General features: G+C 48.2%; 1 protein-coding gene across 2 annotated transcripts in view; it reads right to left on the bottom strand.

Moving 5' to 3' along the window:
• CSMD2 (CUB and Sushi multiple domains 2) overlaps positions 1–22,672 on the bottom strand; it is a 678,038-nt gene that overhangs the window by 216,840 nt on the left and 438,526 nt on the right. For both annotated transcript variants that reach the window (XM_068966215.1, XM_068966217.1), the window contains exons 14-19: positions 20,265–20,591; positions 16,289–16,483; positions 4,035–4,173; positions 2,942–3,129; positions 1,775–1,963; positions 1,463–1,579 (exon numbers count right to left, since the gene is read on the bottom strand). In XM_068966215.1, the coding sequence (XP_068822316.1) occupies positions 1,463–1,579; positions 1,775–1,963; positions 2,942–3,129; positions 4,035–4,173; positions 16,289–16,483; positions 20,265–20,591 (1,155 nt within the window). The remainder of the gene's footprint in view (positions 1–1,462; positions 1,580–1,774; positions 1,964–2,941; positions 3,130–4,034; positions 4,174–16,288; positions 16,484–20,264; positions 20,592–22,672) is intronic.

The following is a 22,672-nucleotide window of genomic DNA, read 5'->3' as shown; positions in this document are numbered from 1 at the left end:
TGTTTCCAAATGGTTAAGCCCACGGTTTCAAAACCATTTATTAAAAAATCCATCCTCTCTTTAATGGATTGGAAGTGACACATTAATCATACACTAAAAACTGTCTCTCTCTCACACACACACATTCACACATGCACACACTTGCTCTCTCACACACACAGGGGAATCTATTTCTGGATCTTTATTCTCCCCCACTGATTTGTGTGTCCGTTCCTATATTTATACTGCATCATTAAAAGTATTTGAGCCCATAATAACATTTTAATATCTGGAACAGTTCCTCTTCCTTTTACGTTTTTTCTTGACTTTTCTACATTTAATTCTTCTAGATCAGAGGTTCTTATTTAAGGGCACGTATCACAGCAGTGAAGTGTCCTGCCTGGTTTCCACCTCCAAAGTAGAAAATCTAAACCTCTAGGGTAGGGTCTAACATTGGAGTAGTTGCCAAACTGCAGAGAACCTTGGCTCATGAACTTCAGAGGAAGCTTCTGAGGGTAGCAGTCATATCTGCCTGATTAGTGTATATGCCCAGCCCCAGCATCTACCACACAGGGGGCATTCAATCAATATTTGCTGAATAGAGACTGGAATAATGTGTCTCCCAGCCAAGGAACACTATGGACTGCTGGCAGTCACCAGATACTAGAAGAGAAGCAGGGGACAGTTTCTCACTTAGAGGCTCCAGGAGGAACCAGCTCCTTGATTTTGGATTTCTGGACTTCTGAACTGTGCAAAGAATAAATTTCTGTTGTTTTAAGCCTGCCTCCCCCCAGAAAAACCAAAACAAAAAATATTTGCTGAATAAAAGAGTATATTAATTGATGTTTATTTATAGCCAGCATCTTACTTTGAACTTGGGCTCCCAAGGGTCATTTATGTCAGGGAAGGTGGAGCAAGAGGCCTGACTGGTGAAAGACATACATAAAGACACTCATCTGAGGAACACTGTGAGCTCTGTGAGAGGAAGATGGCTCCAGACAGTATCTGAAGATTGGGTGTGAGGGGCAGGGAGCAGAAGCAGCCTACGTTCTGTCAGCACTCGGTATAAAGCACTCAGTCTCAGGTTATCAGGAGGGGTCAGGTCGATCAGAAAACGAGAACAGGTAGCCCTCTGCTGAGTGGGCTGGCCACCTCTCTACCACCGGGGGTGTTTGCGCAGAAGGTGTGCCGCCATCTTGTAATATAGAGAAGATTCCCTCATTAAGTAGGTTTTGAGAGCTGGTATTCTCTAAGATCTCTTGCAGAATGGAGATTTTTAGGTTTGAAAAATATTTGCTAGAGGATGAGTTCTGTGATTCGAAGAGATAGGAATGTTCTGAGAGTTTTCTGGTTGGTGAGAAAAATCCAGGCTAAGCTCAGAGGTCACTGCAGAGGGGGAGCCTCGTGGAGGCCGTCGGATGTGGGGACCGTAGGGCCCTGGCCGCGTCGCATCCCAGTGCCTGCCATGGGCCTAAACACTCACCCTTGCCATGTGATGTTTCAATAATCCAGGTGCAGTTCAAGTTGTTGGGGTAGAAGTCCGGGAACCCTGGTGACAAGATGGTCCCACTGGAGCCTTGAATGAAGCCACCACAGAGAGCTGGAGAGGAGGGAGAGAGGACCCTGAAAGACTGAGGTGGCCCCGGGAGCTTCCCCCAGTATCCCCCTAGGATCCTAGCCCCTCCCTTGTTCGAACCTCCCACTCCTCACTGACAGAGGGTCTTGGAGTCCGTGCCTGGGTTTTCACCGCAGAAAAGGCTCCTCTACTTTAGCGCCCCCTCCTGGTGAGGCTCACCTTCACAGCTGGGCAGGGCCCGACTCCACTGGAAGTTGGGCTCACACTCCAGGGGCTCGCCGTCGCTCAGTGTGTAGCCTGAGTCGCAGCTGAAGGTCACCAGGGCACCCACGTAGAAGTCGTTCCCATGACGTTGCCCGTTGACGGGGATCCCTGGATCCAGACAGTGGTCTGACTGCAGTGTGATAGCTGGAAAAGAGAGCCCACGGCTGGAACAGACAGTTCCCTGCAACCACAGGGGGACCCCAGCTGACTCACAAAGGGAGGGAGAGAGAGTCCTAGCTGAGAGAAGGCTGGAGCTGTCATCTGCCCCCTCCGCAAATGTGGCTGTCGGTACTGGGTGAGGGTATCTGAAGACCCATCTGTCAGGGACAACCAGTTGGCTGCAATGATTCGTTTGCTCATCATCCATTCAGCAAACATCAGCGAAGAGACACACATGGCTTGGACACCATGCTAAGGGTTACAGATAGGATCACGGATAAGAAAACAACCCTCCTCCTGGTGCTCTCAGCCATAACTTTCTGCAGTGGTCTGCAAAGAACTCAATCAACAGTCTCTTTCAGAATGGATATGTGTGTATGTATGGCAGAGTCCCTTTGCTGTTCACCTGAGACTATCGCACATTGTTAATCGGCTACATCCCCATGAAAGAGAAAAAAGTTTTAAAAAATAAAATAAAATTGACTTTGTCTGATATTAATGCGGATATATCAGCTTTATCTTGACCAAAAAAAAAAAAAAAAGAAAAAATCTCTTTCAATTGAGGCACCAGCGATGAACGCAGGCGATGGGAGAGGGTGACGGAGAGTGAGATGACATCTCACTTCAACATCACCATCCGTCAAGCACTCTGTTCCCGGGGTGCCCAGCAGGCTGGCGCCCAGTCATCTGCACACAGAAGGGGACCTTTCATTCTTTCTGACATTGAGCTCTGAGAGATGCTGAGAGCAAGGAGGACCTCCTGAGGAGCGCAGCCTAACTGAGAACCGCCCTGGGGACATGGCAGAGCGGGTCCTCCCGCCGGAGCTCAGCCCTGAGTCCTCCCGCCGGAGATCAGCCCTGAGTCCTCCCGCCGGAGCTCAGCCCTGAGTCCTCCCGCCGGAGCTCAGCCCTGAGTCCTCCCCGGCACCCAGCTGGCCCCATCACTGCCGCCCTGAGACTCACTCTCATAGCGGAGCTGGAAGCCGATGTCCGAGTGGCTCTTGTCGGTGGAGAAGAGGAGGTAGAGGTGGTTGCTGGTGCTGATGAGGAACTGGGGGACCTGGGTGCCGTGGTAAACCCCAATCAAGGGCGCCGAGTACGTCCTTCCATCTCGCACTTCCAGGGTGTCGTAGTTGACCTCGGTTTTAAATCTGTCGAAGATGGAGACGAAGACTTCTTCAGAAACCCAAGGCTCATTAATTTGCAAATGACAAGAGGCCCTGCTTGACCCAGGGCATCAGAACAACTGGGTTTTGGCAGGTTGGGGTATCTTAATATAATCTGAACACTTTCACTGGAGATGCGGGAGAACCCTCCCTTCTGTGTTGAACTTTCCTCCTTCTTCTCCTGTGGTTGGACGCAGCTCTCCCAGTCTTCTCTGCGGCCTGGGCAGTGACCCATCTTCAGAGCTAGAGGCACAGTGCCTTGGCTCATGGGAGTCAGAATGTTCCAGGCCAGGAGTCAGCCAGCTACAGCCCCAGGGCCAAATCTGGTCTACAGTCTGTTTTTGTATGGCCTAAGGGTCAAGAATGGTTTTTGCATTTATAAAGACTTTTTTTTTTTTTAAAGCAAAGACTATGCAACAGATATCTGCAAGTGTCCCATAAAATCTAAAATATTTTCTATGTGGCCCTTCACAGTAAAGTTTGCAACTGCTCTTCTGGGCCATGGAAGCTTTGTCTAGAAGAAGTTTACATTCATACTTGGGTGGCTGCTTTCCCCACCAGAGGGACACAACCAGGCTGGGAGTAGAAGTGGGCCGCATGAGCAGGATTTGGGTCAGAGGTGAGGAAGATCACCTTCCCACACCGAAAATGTCAGGGTAATGGTCCTCAGATGCTAACAGTCCCCTAAACAGCACAAACCCCACTTCTGAACCAAGGCCAAGAGCAAAGCCAGTGCAGCCTGTCCCTGCCCAGAGCATCTGCTCCAGTGCCCTCTGACCTGTTGACCTTGCGGCATCGGTGCTGGTCCCCCACCCATCCCAGCGTCCCGGCCCCCCCACAGCAGAGCTATCACCCCTCACCCCCACCGCCCAGGCTGTGGTTATAGGCACCTGTCGAAGGTGATTTTGATGGGGTAGCCTGGCTGGGCTTCAATCACCCAGGCACAGCTCAGGGCATCCTTGTAGAAGCCAGGCCAACCAGGAGACAGGATGGTGCCACTGGGGGAAGTCAGATGACCGCCACAGGGAGCTGGGGAAGAAGGGAGACAGGCAGTTTTCTTGGGGGAACAGTGAATAAAGAAAAGTCTCTCTATAAAATGTGTCTGCCAGCAAGTATTTTTTTTTTTTATTAATGGAGAATTACATAAACCATCTAAACTGTGAGTTCTGTCTTTTGGGACTTTTATGGAAATGTCCAGTTACATCACTTGGAATTTTATGAAGGGCTGGAGGGGAGGAATGAAAAGAATCCTTTAAACAAAGTCCTCTGCCATTCTAGAAGGGTTGAAGTACAGCTAATATTGGGTCATACTGGTTCTTTGTTCTTCACTCAGTTATCAGGCCTCTGACAGAGGCCTGAGCCTGGCTCCCGCCCTGCACACACAGCGCTGGCCCTGGACCGCGGTCGGAGCCCCAGGCTCAGCTCAGAGCCTCGCACAGTCCACTCCACCGTGAGTTCCCTAAGGGCGGGGGCCGTGTTATTTGTCTTGAACAACTCGGAGTCCCCAGCCCCTAGCCTCGTGCTTGGAAGATGGGTGTAACACTGAGTGACCGCTGCTTGAATGAATAAATGAGTGGATGGAAGCATGCTCTCAGTCAGGCAGGTAAACCACAGGCCCACAGGTTCCAGGCACACGTCACAGCTGGCTCTGAGCTTGCAAACCTGTCATCTCAGCCCCCAGTCTCTCTCCATCTGTCTTCCCACTCTCTCCCACCTTTCCCATCACTCCTGCCTTTTCCCGCAATCAGACCCTTGGCCCTGAGATGGTGATTAGAGCTAGTCCAGAGCTCCACCTTCAGGCCACATGGTTGGACTTCATGGTCCACCCTTTGGGTTAGGCAAGGTCACGTGACCACCTTGACCAATCAATCGAGGGCAGAAATGATGTGTGTCATGTCCATGTGGGAACATGAAGAGCCAGCGTGGGATGTGCAGCTGTGCCTGTGAAAGTGAGGGTCTAGACGGAAGTGACCTTGAGGAGTAGAGTCCCACGACCCCATTACACATGTAGCCTGCGTAGCCTGTCTTTAAGCCACTGAGATTCTGGGTTTATCTGGTAGCACAGTCTAACATCAACCACCCTGATAAGACACCTCCCTCCCTGGGACCGATGATGAGGGTGTTGATCACGACCAGCCCCAAAGCTGCTCCCACTGCCACCATCGCGGCCACGGACTGAGTGTTACACGCTGAGCTTCAGGCTATGTCCACTCTTCACAAACACAAACACTTCTCTCTATCTTACAGCTAAGAAAGCGGAGCCTTAAGGAGATTGAGTAACTAGGCTTTGCTAACTAACTAGGATTAGCAAGTAGCAGAGCTTGGATTCAGACCCAGGAAGACAGCATAAATCCAGAGACTTTACCCTAAACTGCCTCCTCGTTTTAAAAGAAACTTTGCTTCCTTAGGCTCCCCTTACCATGGTGTTACCAGCTGCCAAAATGTGCTAAACAAGACTGGAAAGGAAAGGGGATAAAGAGCTACACAACACTCCTATCTTTGCAAGTTTTTGCAGATTTCCCCAAGTAGTCAGACTCATAAACTAATAGCCAAATGTACCACACCTTTCCTCTCTCAGTTCTAGAACCCTTCGGAGAAATTTAAAATAACCATCAGGCATTCTTCATAGTAAATTACATTAGAAAGTTCACTTAACAAAGAAGATAAAGAAGAAGACGAATTATGAGGTTAATAGTAGACAACTCATACTGCTGATTTAGGATACTAACTGCTTTTACGTGTATTATCTTATTTAAATGTGCACACCATTCATGAAATCATCCCCATTTTACAGAGGAAAAACTGAGGCTAAGAGAGTAGTTAAGAGCTAACAGAGTTAGAGCAGGAAAGTGAAAGTCGCTCAGTAGTCATCTCCGACTCTTTGCAACCTCATGGACTATAGTCTGCCAGGCTCCTTTGTCAAGGAATTCTCCAGGCCGAAATACTGAAGCGGGTTTCCTTCTCCAGGGGATCTTCCCAACCCAGGAATCGAACCCAGGTCTCCCACATGGCAGGCAGATTCTTTACCAACTGAGCCACCAGTTAACTTCAAATTTTCTGTCTCCAAATTCCCCTGCAGCACACAACAGCATGACAGCCACAGCCAACTGGTATGAGCTCCCTGGAATTGAGTTTACTATGTGTTGGGCTTAATGTGGATTATCCTCCTGACAACTGCAACACTAAAAGGTAGATAAAACCATTATTATCCTGATTTTATAGGCAGGGATTATTATCCCATTACCAGGCAGTTGAGGCTTGGAGAAAACAAGAAATTACACAGCACCTCTATCAAACGCTGAAAGAGCAAATTGCCCATAGGTATTATTATTTCCTGGGTCACCCGTTTTCAAAACCCATCCATTCATGTCGCTGGAATGACTAGTGTTGTCCTCTGCTTTCCCAATGGACTTGTGAGACCCCTTGGAGGAGGGGAGGGGCCTGCCTCCTGCTATATGCCTGGGTCCCCAGGCAGGTAATGAGTCTCAGGAGAGAGCGGGGACTCCCTCTTGGCTTCCATTCATCACAGGCCCAGCCTCTTTGGTGGCTGGACTGTGACGTCCTCACTTGCTTTGCGGGAAGCCAGAGATCACAGAGCCACTATTGCCTGCCAGGGCCACTCTTGATTCAGTGGTACACATCAACAGAGCCCAACCTCCACTCGCCAGAGAGGGAAGCTCAAGCCTTTTCTTTAATGGTCACTATTTTGTTCTCTTTCTCTGCTATACTGTTTTATGACTTTGGCTAAGACCTCTCTTCTCTGCTTTAGGTGCTTGGCAAACAATCTCTCCATTCATTCAGTCCTTCATTCTCTCTAGTTCATCTTCATATCCCAAGGTGGCAGTTGCTAGGCAGGGAGAGGGAGGGGAGGATTCCTAAGTACAGTGTCTCTTTAACATTTCAGAAGATTTAACCTCGCTCTTACCAAGAAGATACAAATCAAAACTACACTGAGAAATTATTTCTCATCCCTCAAGTAGGGAAAAGGCAAGGTCTGACAACACATGAAGTTGAGGAAAAGCAGGAATTCTAGTACTCTGCAGCTAGACACGCAAAAGAGCACAATCCCTAACCAGGGAAATTTGGTAGCATCTAGCAGAATTCAGCCTTTTATTCTCTCACCTAGCAACTCGACTTCTAGAACTCTATCTCAGAGATGTGTGTGTGTGTGTGTGTGTTTCTCAGTCAAGTCTGAATCTTTGCAACTCCACAGACTAGTCTGCCAGGCTCCTCCATCTACGGGATTTTCCAGGCAAGAATACTGGAGTGGATTGCCATTTCCTTCTCTAGGGGATCTTCCTGACTCAGGGATCAAACCTGGGTCTCCTACATTACAGGCAGACTCTTTACTGTCTGAGCCAACCATCCTAAAGATACACTGGCAAAAATATGAAAGGACATATATATGTACCAGGCTATGTAAGGCAGCACTATTTATAACAGCCAAAGAATGGAAACAAGCCCAAATGTTCAGTGATAGGGAGCTGACTGAATGAATTGGAGTAATCAACAAAAAGGGACTATTTATGCAGTTATGAGACAAGAATGAGGAATATTATATGTAACATCATGGAGTAGTCCCCAGGATATTTTATTAAGTGAATAAAAGCAAGATACCGTGGTAAAAGCAAGGGTGCAGTATGATTCCATTGGCCTAAGACAAGGGTAGGAGACACACACACATTTACTCACCTTAATGATCAATGAAAGTGCAAAACCCAAAGACGAAAAATGACCTGTGGATGGAGGGAGGGGGTTGGGGTAGAAAGGAAAGGGATTGAAGCAGGACTTTCTTAGAATATGCCTCCTTTCAGAGGTTTCGCTTTGGAACTATGTCAATATTTCACGTAAGTGAAAGACGACATGTGGAATCTGGACAGATGGTACCGATGAACCTGTCTGCAGGACGGAATAAAGATGCAGATGTAGAGAGCAGATTGTGGACGGGGGGTAGGAAGGGGAGGGGGTGATTTGTGAGACAGAAACGGACATATATGCACTAGCAGGCATAAACTAGTGGGAACCAGCAGTATAGCGCAGAGAGCTCAGCTTGGGGCTCTGCGGTGACCTAGGTGGGTGGGATGGGGGTTGGTAGGAGGAGGACTCAAGAAGGCGGGGATATAGATATGTATACATACAACTGATTCACTTCTTTGTACAGCAGGACCTAACGCAACATTGGCAAGCAACTATACCACAATAAAAAGATTTAAATTTGATAAGCAATTTCTCAAAACTTAACAGCGGTGTACAGTGAATGAACAGAATACTGCATCAGTTGGTAGCATAATTATACATACAGAAACTAAAGAGATTTTTAAAACACAGTAATTTGATAGTCTATCCCTAGTAGGACGTAGAGACAAGAAGAATTGGAAGGAAAAGCACGAAAACAATTTTCAATAATCATACAGCTGTCTGCGGCATTGCTTTCACAATTCTGAGACTCGGGTGTATATCAGGGGATGGGAAGCTATATTGGTGTTGGGAACTTGGATTCCCAGCAAGAATGAACGTAGACACAGCTATGATATCAAGGAAGTTCAATGAAAAAGAAAAATGCACTTACATTTGAAATGAAATGAACCCATGATGCATTTTAGCGTTTAAAAAATATTTCTTAGCTCTGTTTGTTGAAAAGGCTTAGAAACAAGGACCTACTCAATGGTAATAAGCACTGCCAGTGCCCAGATTCTAAATATCATTTCTCACTAAAAGGAACCAGGACTCCTTGGAGAAATAGCTGATTGTAGGTCAGGGACAGAAAATGTACAGGATGAGTTTGGGCCAATTTCAAAACGCTCCCTCTGGCCAACGGGACGATTTGAGGGTTGAGCAGAGAGGATTTAAATGCACACAGTATGTTTAAATCCTTCGGATTGGAAAGATATTAACATTTTTTCAACTTAGGAAGCTGCTAGAGTCAACCCATTAAGATTAAAAGTGGTAAATAAAGGAAAATAATTAAGTATTTCTCCTGTATTTCCTTTATCAACTATACCTCAGGGTAACCAAATAGTTGTTGGGGGCAAGTTTTCTGTAAGCGTTTCTGCATATAACAGAAGAGATAAAATGCTACTATTTTGTAATCTCTAGGCTATGATCGTTGATGTCTCCTATTAATAATATCACCCAAAGAGTAACAACTAGACATTACATGCCTCTGATGGAGGCGCAGAGGCCTGCTTATAAAACGTTTTGGCCAAAAACCAGAACCTGAATCTGATTAGGCTTCTAGATCTTACTGCCAACTAAAGGAAATGTAAGAGAGAGAGAGGATCATGTTAAACAGTCTCCTAGGGACATAATCGCCAGAATTCAGACTGCAGGAGACTCCTCAGGGTAAACAACCTGCCTTCCTCAACAAAAATACCAGAAGGGAGTGGGGCTGCCCCCTACAGAGGACTCAAGGAGCATCAGCCAATGGTAACGCATAAACCTCACCAGGGTTCTGACTTAAAATGCTGTGAGAGAAAGTTTAGCTACAGAATCAAGGACACTTGATTGTATTAAATAACTAGCTCCATAATGTTAAAGATAATAGTACTGAAGTTCTGTTTTAGTGTTCTTTCCATCTATTAGAGATACACACTAAAGTGTTGTTGATTACACATTATGCCTGAAATTTGCTTCACAATAATCCCAGAGGAGGGTAATGGTGGGAGACGCTGGTAACTCTGGGGTATGAATGAAATGAAATAGGCCACGAGTTTATAATTGCTGCAGCTGGGTTATGGGCACATGGGGTTCACTATATTACTCTCTGTGTTTGAAATTTTCCATTAAAAATGTTAGGCTGATGACTTCCCTGATTTCCCAATGGTAAGGAATCCTCTGTGCAATGAGGGGACACAGGTTTGATCCCTGGCTGGGGAACTAAGATCCCACATGTTACAGAGCAGTGAAACCCAGGCACTGCAGCCACCAAGCCTGAGCACCACAACCAGAGAGTCTGTGTGCCTCATTGAAAAGATCCTGTATGATGCAACCACGATCTTGCGTGCTGTTAACTAAGATTCAACGCAGCCAAATAAACAAATAAAATAAAACTTAAAAAGAAAGAAGATAGCCCTTCTTCCTTTTAACAAAATGTTAGGCTGAAAAGAAGGATATACACACAGGCACACACACATGCATACAAGGAAAAGACAAAAAAAAAAACAACAAAAAAAAAACGAGGAAAGGGTTCTGCCTTGAACAGGGAGAAGGATTCAGCAATAAGAGGGACCCAGTGCCTTATCCCAGTGCCCAGTACAGAGTAGGTGCTCAATACATTCTTGATGGAAGGAATAAAATACTGCATTAGGACCCTGCAAAGTCATAGGTTGAAATCTTAACTCCCATGTGACTGGTTTTGGAGATGGGACTTGAAGGACACAATGACAGTGAAATGAGCTCACAAGGTTGGGCCCTGATCCAAAAGGACTGCTGTCCTTAGAAGAAGGGAAGGAATGCACGCACACAGAGAAAAAGGGTGCGTGAGGACAGAGCAAGACGGCGGCCATCTGCCAGCTAAGGAGAGAGGAGTCGGGAGACAGCGGCCAGCCCTGCTGGCACCTTGATCTTGGACTTCCAGCAGCCAGAACCGTGAGAAAACACATTTCTGTTGTTTACATCACCTGGCTTGTGGTATGTTGCTATGGCAGCACGAGATGGCTAACACGCTGGGCTTCCGACGAGGGGCTGGGGTCCCCTGGGAGGGAGGCCCCACCTCTCCTGACCTCAGATGCTCCGGGGAGAAGAGCACCTGGGATGGGGATGGAGTAGAGGGACCCCAGAAACTCGGGCTCACTGAGCCCTCACAGGGCGCCAGCCGCCAAGCGATGTGCGCTCTGCTCTTCCTGGGTGTTCACCCTCACAGCAGAGTTTAGGGTGGGTGCTGGTCTCAGCCTCATTTCCAAGTTGAGGAAATGGGAACAGAAGGCTTAGGTAACTAGTCTAGAAACACACAGCAGAATAGTGACAGAGCCAGGATTTACACTTGGGAAGTCTGGTTGGGTCTCCTTGCTGGATTCGCAAGGAGATCTGACCAGTCCATTCTAAAGGAGACCAGTCCTGGGTGTTCATTGGAAGGACTGATGCTGAGGCTGAAACTCCAATACTTTGGCCACCTCATGAGAAGAGTTGACTCATTGGAAAAGACCCTTATGCTGGGAGGGATTGGGGGCAGGAGGAGAAGGGGATGACAGAGGATGAGATGGCTGGATGGCATCACCGACTCGATGCACATGAGTTTGGGTGAACTCCAGGAGTTGGTGATGGACAGGGAGGCCTGGCATGCTGCGATTCATGGGGTCGCAAAGAGTCAGACATGACTGAGCGACTGAACTGAACTGAACTGAACTGAGTCTGGCTCCAGAGCCTGCGTTTCTAACCACTGAGGGTGGACTCGAGAATGCCGACCCTGAGCACTGCCCTCACAGGGCTCTCCGTGTGACTCTCTAGCAGCTGTGGAAGCCTTTTCCTCGATTCCCTCCAACCTTGCCTCCCCATGGCCCCTGAATCCCTCACCACTCATCCTCCACCATTCTGTGGTCAAACAAAAGGAGAGCGAACTCTGGAGTCAAACAGACTGCATTTGGTGGTTCAAAGCCATTGCTCTGGCATCAGAATATCTGGACTGGGATTCTCATCCTCCCGTTCACTGAGCTGTGTGGCCTTGGGCAAGTTCCGCGCCCACTCTGTGCTTCAGTTTGCTCAGTTGTGAAGTAAGGATCCTAACAGTGCCTCCCCCGTGGTTGTCAGGAGGACGTAACAGAACAGTGTTTGTAGAGCACCTGGCCTAGTATTTAGCGCATAATAACTGCTCGATTATTACTAGCTGGGCGATCTCAGGCAAGTCAGCTCACCTTGCTGCTGTGCAGATTCCTCATGCATAGAGAATGATAATCTTTCTCAACAAGAGTAGCGAGAAGATTTAATGAAACATTGTTAGAAACTCAATAACTACCCTCCTTCCTTAGAGGCCCAGATGACTTACCACCATCACTTAGTTCCCTCTTGTGGGAGTGGGGAGAAGGGATTTTTCTTTTTTTTATAAGAATTTTTTTTTAAGTATAAAATGAACACATGAATTTTACATACAGATAGGAAAAAAAAAACGTAGACGTGTCTACACAAAACTAATAGGCCATTTTGCGCGGGGATGTGGGCCTAGGAAATGAATATTTCCACTTTAACTTTATTGCACTCGTGTAGCATTTAAATTTTTTACAACCATCAAGTATGAGTTTAAACACGAAAATACATACTTACTGCAGATAATTTATCTCCTCTTCCCCCGTGCATGTCTTTTAAACAGCATATTTTTGAAAACCCAGTTTGAGAGTCTTCGTCTTCTAATAGGGAGTTTAATTGCCTTTATTATCGTAACTGATAGGTTTTGTCCTGCTGCTGCCATCTTTTACGCTGTCAGCTTACGAGGCTTCCGTGTGTCTTGCTTTCTTTGTCTTTGCGATAGGCAATATGTTTCCTTTTGTTTTAATTTTCTACTGGGCTATGGAAAGTAGAAAAGCTGCTTTTCATCCTGTTTGTAGACGCTTTTAAGTCTTTTACAAACAAGTTTGAGATCACCTTCTCTCTAGTCATGTAACTCAGGAAAGATACAGTAACGGGGTAGCCAAGAACCTGGATTTGGATTCTGGTTCTCTCACTTACAAGCTGGAAGGACCCTGGGCAAGTGACTTAGCTTCTTTGTGCTTTAATGGGACAATTACAACACCTACTTCCTAGACTAGTACATGGCCAATATGAGGTGACACCTCTAAACACCTATCATAGTGCTGTAAGAATCGGTCCCTGCTTACAAGAGAGAGGAAGAGATGAGCGTGCGGGTGAGAACCAGATGCTCCTTTGCGGCTGCGTCACTACTTGGAAGTCTTTCCTAGGAAACTTCTGATTTTAAACACACGGATCCCCTATGTCCTCTGTTCTGTAGATCAAGGGTCAGCAAACTACAGCCCAGGGACCAAAGCCGACCCCTTCATTCCTGTTTTGTCAAAGCTGCTTTCCCATAATGATGGCAGAGTTGAGCTGAGACCTTAGGGCCCTCAAAGCTGAAAACACTTCCTAGCTGGCCCTTTAAGAAAAAGTTTGCCGACTGACTTCTGCTTTATATCAGCCAGATGATCATCCTTCTTTCTAAATTTAGGAGAAGAAGCCATTTTCTCCCTTGTCCTATTACAGCCTCTCAAAAGCTAAGAGGCTCTCAGCATATATTAAAAGACTTTTAAAAAGACCATTAGCTTCCACGTTTAATTGTCCACAAGGTGGGGATACTTAATCAAAAACAAAACTAGAAAAAACGGAAAGACAAAGATGCTGGTTACAAAGCAGGGTTCTTCCAAGACTCAGCACAGGAGGGAAAAGTGCCAAGGAGGGCCAGATTCCAGGGGCTTCTTACCCGGTGTGCTCCACGGTTTCAAGTCCAGACTTGGCCAACCTAGGCGGTGTCCGGCTCTCACCCTGGCCCTCTGATCTGCTGCTCCCCAGGTCCCCGAAAACCATGGTGGCATCAAATGCCCATAATTCTAGGAAGACTGAGCAGACTCTCCCTGGTGCCAAGTCAGCCTCTTTCCACCAGACTGCCCCTTATTTCTGGTTGCCCACTGTCCCCAACCCTAAGCGTTTCCCTCCCCAGGGACAGAATGAACAAGACAACTGTAATTTCAAAATTAAGACTCTGTCTGTGAAACAGTAATCCGCTTCAAGGTCCACGAATGAAGGCCGGGTTCTCTTGGGCATTCACCCGTGGTCTGGAGTAGCTCACTGCTCCGGCAGAACTGTGCTCTAGGAGCAGCTGATTCAGGAGAGTGAGTGGTGGAGAGAAGGCTGCCTCTCAGGGGTGTCAGCCCCACTGGGACTGAGGCCCCACAGGCTCAGGGGTACTGGAGTCTGGGCTTCTGCCCCAGAACTCCCACAGTCTTGGTGGGGGAAGAGGACCAAGCCCCAGGGAACCGGTAAAGAAAATGTAGCCATGGTGAGGCCCAGTGTCTGATAGAGTTCTCTGCTGCTGGTTTAAGAGGGACAAGGGAACCCGGAGAGAAGAGAGACCAGGTGAACAGGAGACAGCAGGGAAGATGTCCTGGGCGAGACGGACCGGAGGAAAATTCAAGAGAGGAGGTTGAGGAGCACAATGGAGAATGAGGGGCCTAGCCTAAAGGGAAGGCAAGACCCCAGACCAATAAGCCCCCAGACCCTGGACTCTGTCTTGTTCCCAAAGACCATCATCAGACACTTGTGTTTATCCCCCTGCTGCCAGGGAGGGAGTTACCCAACCCATCAGGTCCACAGCTGGGCGGGGGCAAAGACGAGAGTTTCATGCTTCTCTGACACCAAAGCTTACGCTGTTTCCAAAAGAGCTCACTCACTGGGCAAAATGGCAGAGGGGGCGTTGTGGACGGGGATGGGGGGCTGTGAGGGCAGGACGGCACCTGTCTGTGTCATGAGCAGGACAGGCACCTGGAAGGAGGAACCCACCACATGCTCCCCAAAGTGGACTGCTATTCTGCTGGGCCTGGTGAAGAAATGGTTAACATCAGGTGAAAATCATGCTCGCTGCCAACACTGACGGAGCACTGCCTCTCTGCTCATGACCACCCTGGGAGGGGCTCCCCTTCTTAATTGCACTTTACAGATAGAGCAATTGAGGCACGGAGAAGTCAAGTCACTTACCCCCCGGGGTGACTCAGTGGGTAAGTTTCAGGGAGAAGACACAAGGCAGTCTGACGAGAGTCAGGGCTCTGGAGGCCATTAGGGAGGCTCTAGCCTAGTTAAAAGGTCATTCATTCAGTCAGTGATTCATCAGCCAGTGTTGACTGAGCACCTAGCGGATGTCAGACCATAATAAGCCAGCTGTGGGGATACAAGGCTGAGGAAGGTTCCCTAACCTCAGGGAGCTTACCAGCCAGCAGGAGCATGGCCAACACTTACACTAGGAGCTCAGCCTATGCTGGGAACTACACTTTACATGCACATCTTATCATCTCCCCACTTTTTTTTCCAGCTGAAAATAAACAACAGAGATTCAGAGGGGAACGGCAGCTTGCCATGGTTCCAGCGCAGGTCCTTCTGACCTGAAGGCCCCACCTTGATGCCAGACCCTCTGCTGCAGGCTCTGTGCTCTTGGGCATCTCCCGGCCCCCCGCCTGTCAGCTCTGGGGCTATGCTCCCTTTAAGGCACGCCCCATTCTTTGGGCTCCCACCTTCCCTCTTGCTGGCTGGGGTGCTCAGAGTTGGGTCTGGGGACTGGGTATGGAGAGGTCCCTTAGGTCTCACCCTCTGTCCATCATGTGAGATGAGAGGAAGAAGCTTTCTGGCTCCCAGAAGGAAGGGGCCACAGCCCTTGCCTCCTCCTTGGACACCATCACTGCCTTCAAGGACTCTGTGGGAGATGCACTTTTCATCCGTTGTTCACAAGTATTTATCAAGGGCCTGTTCTGTGCCAGGTGTTGTGCTTGGTGCACAAGTCAAGAAGCTTTATTCATGTGTTCCATGACTGAAGCTGGGTAGACCAGATGGCTGGTCTCTGAAATTGAGTCAAAACCTGTCTGCGTGGCAAGGCAGGACTGAGGAGACACCACCACAATCCTGTGCCTGCTTCAAGCTGTGTTTTCTTTTCTTTTCTTTTTTTTTCTGGCTGGCCTGCCCCTAGCCTCTTGGAGATTGACTACAAAGATATCAAGGCAGTGTTTAACAGGGGCACCAAGGCTAAGCCTGGGAGACATCCTAGGGAATTGAGGGAAACTAGCGTGTGGAGACAGAAAGAGTGGCAGGCATTTTGAAAGACACGCAGACTCACAGCACTGCCAGGCTGCTTCAGGCTGGTGGCGCTCCCTGGGCGGGAGCTGCGAGCAGGGCTCCTAACCATTGTGGTATTGAGAGCATTCCCAGTTGAAAGAAGAGGTGTTTTTTGATGCCTGACAGTCTGGATGCAGCGTTTCTCCAGTTTAATCTCTGGTTATAACTCAATTTTCGGTGCAATGTTGTTCTAGAAAGACTCGGCCAATCCAGGGTGAGGGTGAGAGGTTGGTCCTCAGTCCCGGGAGAGGAGGACCCCGGGGTTTCGGGCTGCTCGGTCCCCCCCACCTCAGCGTCTCCAGCTCCAGCTCCGCCCCCTCCTCCCCTCCCGCCCACAGGCACGCACCTTCGCACCGTAGCACCGCGCTGTTCCAGACCACACTGCCTTCCTTCAGGACACAAGTGATGGTCTCTGAGCCCTGAGTCCCGAGGAAGCCTTCATCGCAGAGGAAAGAGATGGAGCTGCCCAGCTGGAGGCTGTCACCGAACCGCTTGCCATTCACTGGGACGCCAGGATCAGGGCACTCATTGTGTCGGAAGGCTGTGCGGAGGAAGGTCAAGGATGTGAAGAGACAGAGCTGGTGTGCAGATGGACTCCCAACCAAAAGAAGCTTCATTGTGAAGGTCAACCCTAGACTCGCCCTGCTTCCCCAAGAGACTGGCATGCTGGGGGAGAGCTGTCTGCCTAGACCACACTGGGTGTAAATCAGGTCTTGTTGAACTTGATACCCTTCCTTCCTGAGCACCTAGTCCAACTTCATTCTAAAGCACACTTATAGGTCAGGCAGCGGGCTGTTTGTCCTCTCAGTTCATCAATATCAAATATCAATTCCGTGAAATAGGTATTATTACCCCACTTTACAGATGAAGAAACTGAGGCTCAACATGGTAAAAGAGTAGATCTGTGTCCTCAGTGTTGAATCCATTCTATGTGTCCCTAACTTCAGACAGTTAGGGGATCACTTATGTTGCAGGTGAGCTGGACTCTAAATCCTGTGACAGTAATAGACATCGAGTACCATAAAGCACGTGCCCTGGGGTCAATGCTGTCTGAAGCCATTCCCTTCACTTTCTTGCCTCAGGCCGCCTCTCACTCCACCCACGTGGTTGATCATACAGTTGGCGGGTGGAGAGGAAAGAGTCAGAACGCTTGTGGGGTTAATCAGGTTCTGCCTCTTATTAGTTACATGGTTCCGGGCAACTGATATCATCTTTCTGAGCCTCTGTTTCCTGACCTATAAAATAGAGATCATCCTTCACTGGTTGGGTCATTCTGAGATAGCAGGAACGTGAAAGTTGGTTTGCATTCACAAGTGGAAAATGCTGGGTGCAGCACGTGACAGGTGGTGAGTCCTCTTTAAGTCTGGGTTCCCTTCTTTCTTCCTGTTCCCCACCTTCCTCCATCAGGGGTGCCCAGTTCTCACAGTCAAGTCTGAGGCTACACCCTATTTGCATCCTGGCTGTTTTAAGGACAGGGCCTCTCCAGTGAAGACCAGGCTCCACAGCTGCCTGGGCATGGGCCGTTTTAAAGAACTCAGTGTGGAGCCCTCTGAGATTCCCTAGTGACTGAAACACCTGCACAGTCAGAAACAGGAGCAGCCACGGAAGCTGTCAGATCATCTAGCTGGAGGCAGACCTGGCAATCCTTCCTACAGAGGCTGGGCTGCAGGAGCATCTGACATGGAGATGACCATGAGATCCCTGCTGAGCCCCGATGCAGTCCCCCTTCCCTCTGAAGTGCAGTTTAAGTAAGCCTAGACTTCTGTCTCCCAAACTTTGCTTATCAGGAACTATGACCATGAGCTTGCCCTGACATTTAGAAAAAAGGGTCAGTTTACTCTAAGGAGCTCTGGGGGTGGAAGTGGGATCTCTGAGCCTTGTTACAGGGAGAAGGATTTCATGTTAGCGTGAAGGGAAGCCCTGAGAGCTCTCCAGCTGTGGAGAGTGCTGTCTGGGGGTGGGGAGCTTCCTGACACTGGGCACATTCCAACTCTGCCCAGATGATTGTTGTTGGGACGTGGCCAAGGAGACGCACACGCTGTGGGGGAGAACACTAGTTCATGAACACTTGCTCACGACTGTGGTTGCACTAGCTGCAACAGAATCATCTCAGAAGCCTGTGAAAAATGAAGATTCTAGGGCGTCCTTCCTTAGACATTTTGACTCAGCAGGGCTGGAATGGGGCCCAGATTTTGTCCCTCGGACAGTAAGGAAATCAAACCAGTCCATCCTAAACAAAACCAACCCTTAATATTCATTGAAAGGACTGATGTTGAAGCTGAAACTCCAATACTTTGGCCACCTGATGTGAAGAGCTGACTCACTGGGAAAATGCCTTCATGCTGCAAAAGCCTGAGGATAGGAGGAGAAGGGGACGACAGGGTGAGACGGTTGGGTGGCATCACCGACTCAATGGACATGAGTTTGAGCAAACTCTGGGAAACAGTGAAAGACAGGGAAGTCCATGGGGTCACAAAGAGTCAGATACGACTCAGCAGCTGAAAAACAACAATCCAGCTCTGTCTGTGTAAATGCACAAAAAATTATCTGATGTTTGTTACAGTGTTCATCTCTGGGTGAGGGGGATCTGAGGTGGAGGTCAGCACTTCTTCCTTGAACTGGCCTGTTTTTGACTGTTGACATATTGGATGTGTATCACTTTTACATGGTGGAGGAATATTAGAGAGGAATGCAGGGTAAGAGTTTGATCCTCAGGTTAGGTTTGCTGTTTTCTGCCTCTTTCTCCCAAGAACTCAGGATTCGCTTCTCTCTTGGAAAGTGGGGACCTACTAGGATTTGGTTTTCCTTGGAGACTATGAGATTCTTCCCCTTCCCCCGCCGCCCAGGTCCTCCATCAGTGTACCCATACTGCTTTGAGCCTGTAGGGTCCTTGGTCCTCCCCATCCTGGGTAAGTAGGCTTCCCTGGGACAGCTCTTACTCATCTTCCCACTCCCACCAAGGGGAGGAAAGATCATTTAGCCGTTCATGAATCTTCCCACTCAATAAACATTTACTGATCCTCATGACCTACCAGACCCCATGCTGGGCAGAAGGGAGAGAGAGATAAGTAATACATATCCCTATCTTTCCAGAGCTCATGATCTCATGGGAAAGTGGGGATGAGGACAGATTGTCTGAAGCCAGTGCTGCAGCGCTAGACTGTGAAGACTGGGGAAGATAGGACTGGGCTGTGTTTCCTCCTGCTCACAGGTGATGGGAAGAAGAGTGCCCTGGGAGAGGTGCCCCTGAGAAGATGGACAGTCTCTAATCCAGTCCAGTGTCCCGAGGAAGGTGTTGAGGGAAACACCAGAGACACATTCTAGCTTCAGTGGTCCCTTGGAATCTGGGGTCTCCAAAGATCCCCCCTTGGCACCTATGGTCTTCAGCTCAGCTAGACTCTAGGGACAGGTGGGACAAGGAAGCAAGACCTCTATGCCAAGTAGGGCTGGGTGGAGATAAGTTCTATTAGGAAGTGCCAAAGGGACCAGCTCTGGGTGTGCTGTGCACCCGGGGCAGGGCTTGACTTGGGGACTTGCATTTCATAAGCAACCTCTGGGAAAGCATCTGGTTAATTGCTCAGGGGGACCCAGCTTCAGCCCCCATCTGACAATTTTCCATTGGCCAAGTTCATCGGGTCTGGAGCTGATTCTATCCTGCTTAGTGCCTCTTGCTACCTCTGGCAGCTTGCTGTTTCCAGAGTCCAAACTTCTGCCTTCACCCCTAACCCTCCGAGACACAGAAACGACAAGAATCACTGCTTCAATCTGCTTCTAGAGAAGGGGCCCAGGGTTAAAACCAGAGGTGACAACTTTGGGACTGGGTCCAGGAGGAAATGCCCCCAAAGTGGGCTCAAATGAGTCTCAGAGCCAAACAGAAACACTGTTCCAGGCCCTTGTTTCTGATTTGACGGTGGGGATAGGAATTGGCAAAGCAAAGTGTGAGCGGCCTCATGGGGAATACGTGAAGTTGGCAGCAAGAAGGCGTCCAAGGACTTGGAGGAGGACAGCAGAGAGGCGTCAGTAACCAGGGGAAGACGGCGGGGCCCTTCCTGATTCTAGCTGGGCCTTCTAGGAGGGGGAGGGTGGGGAGGAGAAATGGAGCCCCAGGCTCCTTTCACGTTACATGGCACATCTATTAGAAATAAAGGCTCAAAAGTGAGTGAAGCCACAAAAAAGAGTGCTTTCTGTTTTTCCTGTCATTCTGGAGCCCCATGCCTGGCTTTGCAGTCCTTGGAACTGGTCCACCCACATCACCACTGGCCTATGCCCTGCACTGGACATCCTCAGAGGGACGGTCAGTGGGGGCCACAGGGCAGACTCACTGGTGAAGGTGATGTTGAAGCCTCTCTTCCCCGTGGAGTGGTCAGTCTGGAACTCGAGACGGGCCACGTGGCCACTGCTGGTAATGGAGGAGGGGAGCTGGTTTCCTGAGAAGGTGCCCAGGACAGGGGCCTCAGCCGTGGCCCCATCCTTGATGACCAGGAAGTCAAACTGAGGCTCTACGTCGATGTCATTGAAGGCCAAGTGGATGCGGCTCTCGGGCCGGGCGAGGATGAGCCAGACACAGTGGAGGTGGTTGCCGTAGTCCTCCGGGTAGTTGGGCGACAGGACGACCCCAGAGGGACTGGTGAAGTTGAAGAAGCAGGAAACTGCAAGAGAAGAGCCATGGAGGTCAGTGAGCATCCCTGGCGCTGTGCCCGGGCCACTGAGGGCAGGCAGGGGGGATGTCCTTAATTTAAAAGCAATAGAGAGAAAAGGTGACCGGAGGGTTGGGCTGGACTGGCTGGGCTCTGAGCTCTAGGCAGCAGATGTGCTGGGTTCCATGCTGCGTGTGGTGCTGGGAAGGGTCCCTCTGGCACACTGTGGTCAAGGCGGAGTTGCTCTCCTCCTGGCCTTCCTGCCCTTGCGGTGAGCCCATCCCAGGAGTGTCTGCCTGCTCTCAGTCCCTCATGTTGGGGAAAAACCACCATTTAAGCTGAAGTGGAGTCCCAGTGCCTGGTTCCTCTTAGCTGGTGGTGATCCCCTGAGTGGTAGCCAGGGTAGAGATAGTGCCACTCCATTTCTGTCCTTTAAACATTCTCAGTGGGGAAATGATTGTGCCCTGGGGATTCTGGCAACTGGGAAGCTACAAAACTATGCTAAGGAGGTGCCCAGTAGGCGCCATCTTTCAGAGACCAGAGCTTTGGAAGAAACTGGCAGAGAGAGGGAACAGCGCCTTATCTTGAAGCCCCACCTACTTTCCAAGGATCGACTCTTCTGAAAAATCTTGATTTTAAACCCTTGTCATGCCCGTAACTAATAGACTCTAAGAGTAAGCCTGAGGCAAAAGAAAGTGTCATAAATGGAAACATAAACACTAAACCAATATTAAAAAGGAAAATAATAGCGTGAAAAAAATGTTGCAACAAATATGCCAAAGAGCAACTCTCAATACCGAATTAGAGCTTTTGTAACTTATGCAAGAACATCACCAAGATGAGCAAAGAATATGCTCAGAGGATTCATATGAGAGAAAACAGAATTAATGTGAAAACGCAGTCCATTTCCCTAGGGGGAAAAATGAACAACTCATATTGCTGAGGCTTCATGGAAACTCATATGTATTTCTTGCCAGCTGCACAGTAAGGTTGATATAGTTCTTCTGGAAGGGAGTGAATGAGCTCTTATCAACAGCCACAAAACTATTCAAATAGTCTGACTCCATAATCTCCAGGACTTAATTCAAAAGAAAAGGAGCCACATGGACAAAGATGTTTACAGTGACATAATTTTATTATAGAGGAAAAAATGTGAGCAACCTACATGTCAGCCCAATACTGTGAGGTAAATTATAGCCTATAATGTGGTGCGATTTGAATGCAATCATTAAAGTGATAAATATGATCCTGTAGAAGGAACAATGTTAAGAATTTTAAAGTCAAACAGTACATCATAAAATTATATGCACACTTTGGATTATAGCTAATAAATATTTACATATATATGGGTAAAGACTGGACATGAGCCCCCAAATAAAAACTGTATTAGGATAAAAGGTTTGGGGGTGATATTTTTCAATGTGAAAGCAACATTTGATATTTCTGATTACAAAAATGATATACGGTCATTGAAACATTTTTAAATATATAAAGTGTAAAGAAGGTAAAAACTAATATGGACAAAAATTTAAATGCCTTTATAATATTTATAGTGATGTTGGATATTAATAATATTGAAATTAAAGTATGTTATTTGACTTATTAATTATAATGAAGTGAAAGTGAAAAATAATATTAAAATCATGTTTGCAAAATAAAAAATAACACAAAACAAAGGAACTGGCGATTCCTTCTGTTGAGTTTCTCCTTCCTTTCCCTGGCTACCCACCTTTCCCTTTTCTGCACTGGGTGTTACTTTTCCAACCTGCTACTCAAACCCTCCCATCAAATTTAGCAAAGTGAAACTGGTCCCTAGGACACATTCAGTCTCATCCCTGTAATCTCTGTATTTATAGGTATGGAAAGTTTGAGCCAAGGGGAGAGAAGGCCATAACCTCACTTAAAGATAAAAGACACTGCAGCTCACAGAGATTAGGTAACTTGCCAGGCTCACACAGCGAGTAGATGGTAGCAGCAAGTTCCAATCCATGCAAATCCTTGCTAGTTCAAATCCACCTGACTCCAGGGGCCAAGCCCTTAGCCACCCAGCAACACCGCCTCCCAGTAAGAGAACAGTATTGCTCACAAGTCTA

This window comes from Capricornis sumatraensis, chromosome 2 (assembly GCF_032405125.1).
Source record: "Capricornis sumatraensis isolate serow.1 chromosome 2, serow.2, whole genome shotgun sequence".
Taxonomy (NCBI): domain Eukaryota; kingdom Metazoa; phylum Chordata; class Mammalia; order Artiodactyla; family Bovidae; genus Capricornis; species Capricornis sumatraensis.
The sequence above is the reverse complement of the archived record's forward strand: the minus strand, read 5'-3'. Positions and strand labels throughout refer to the sequence as shown.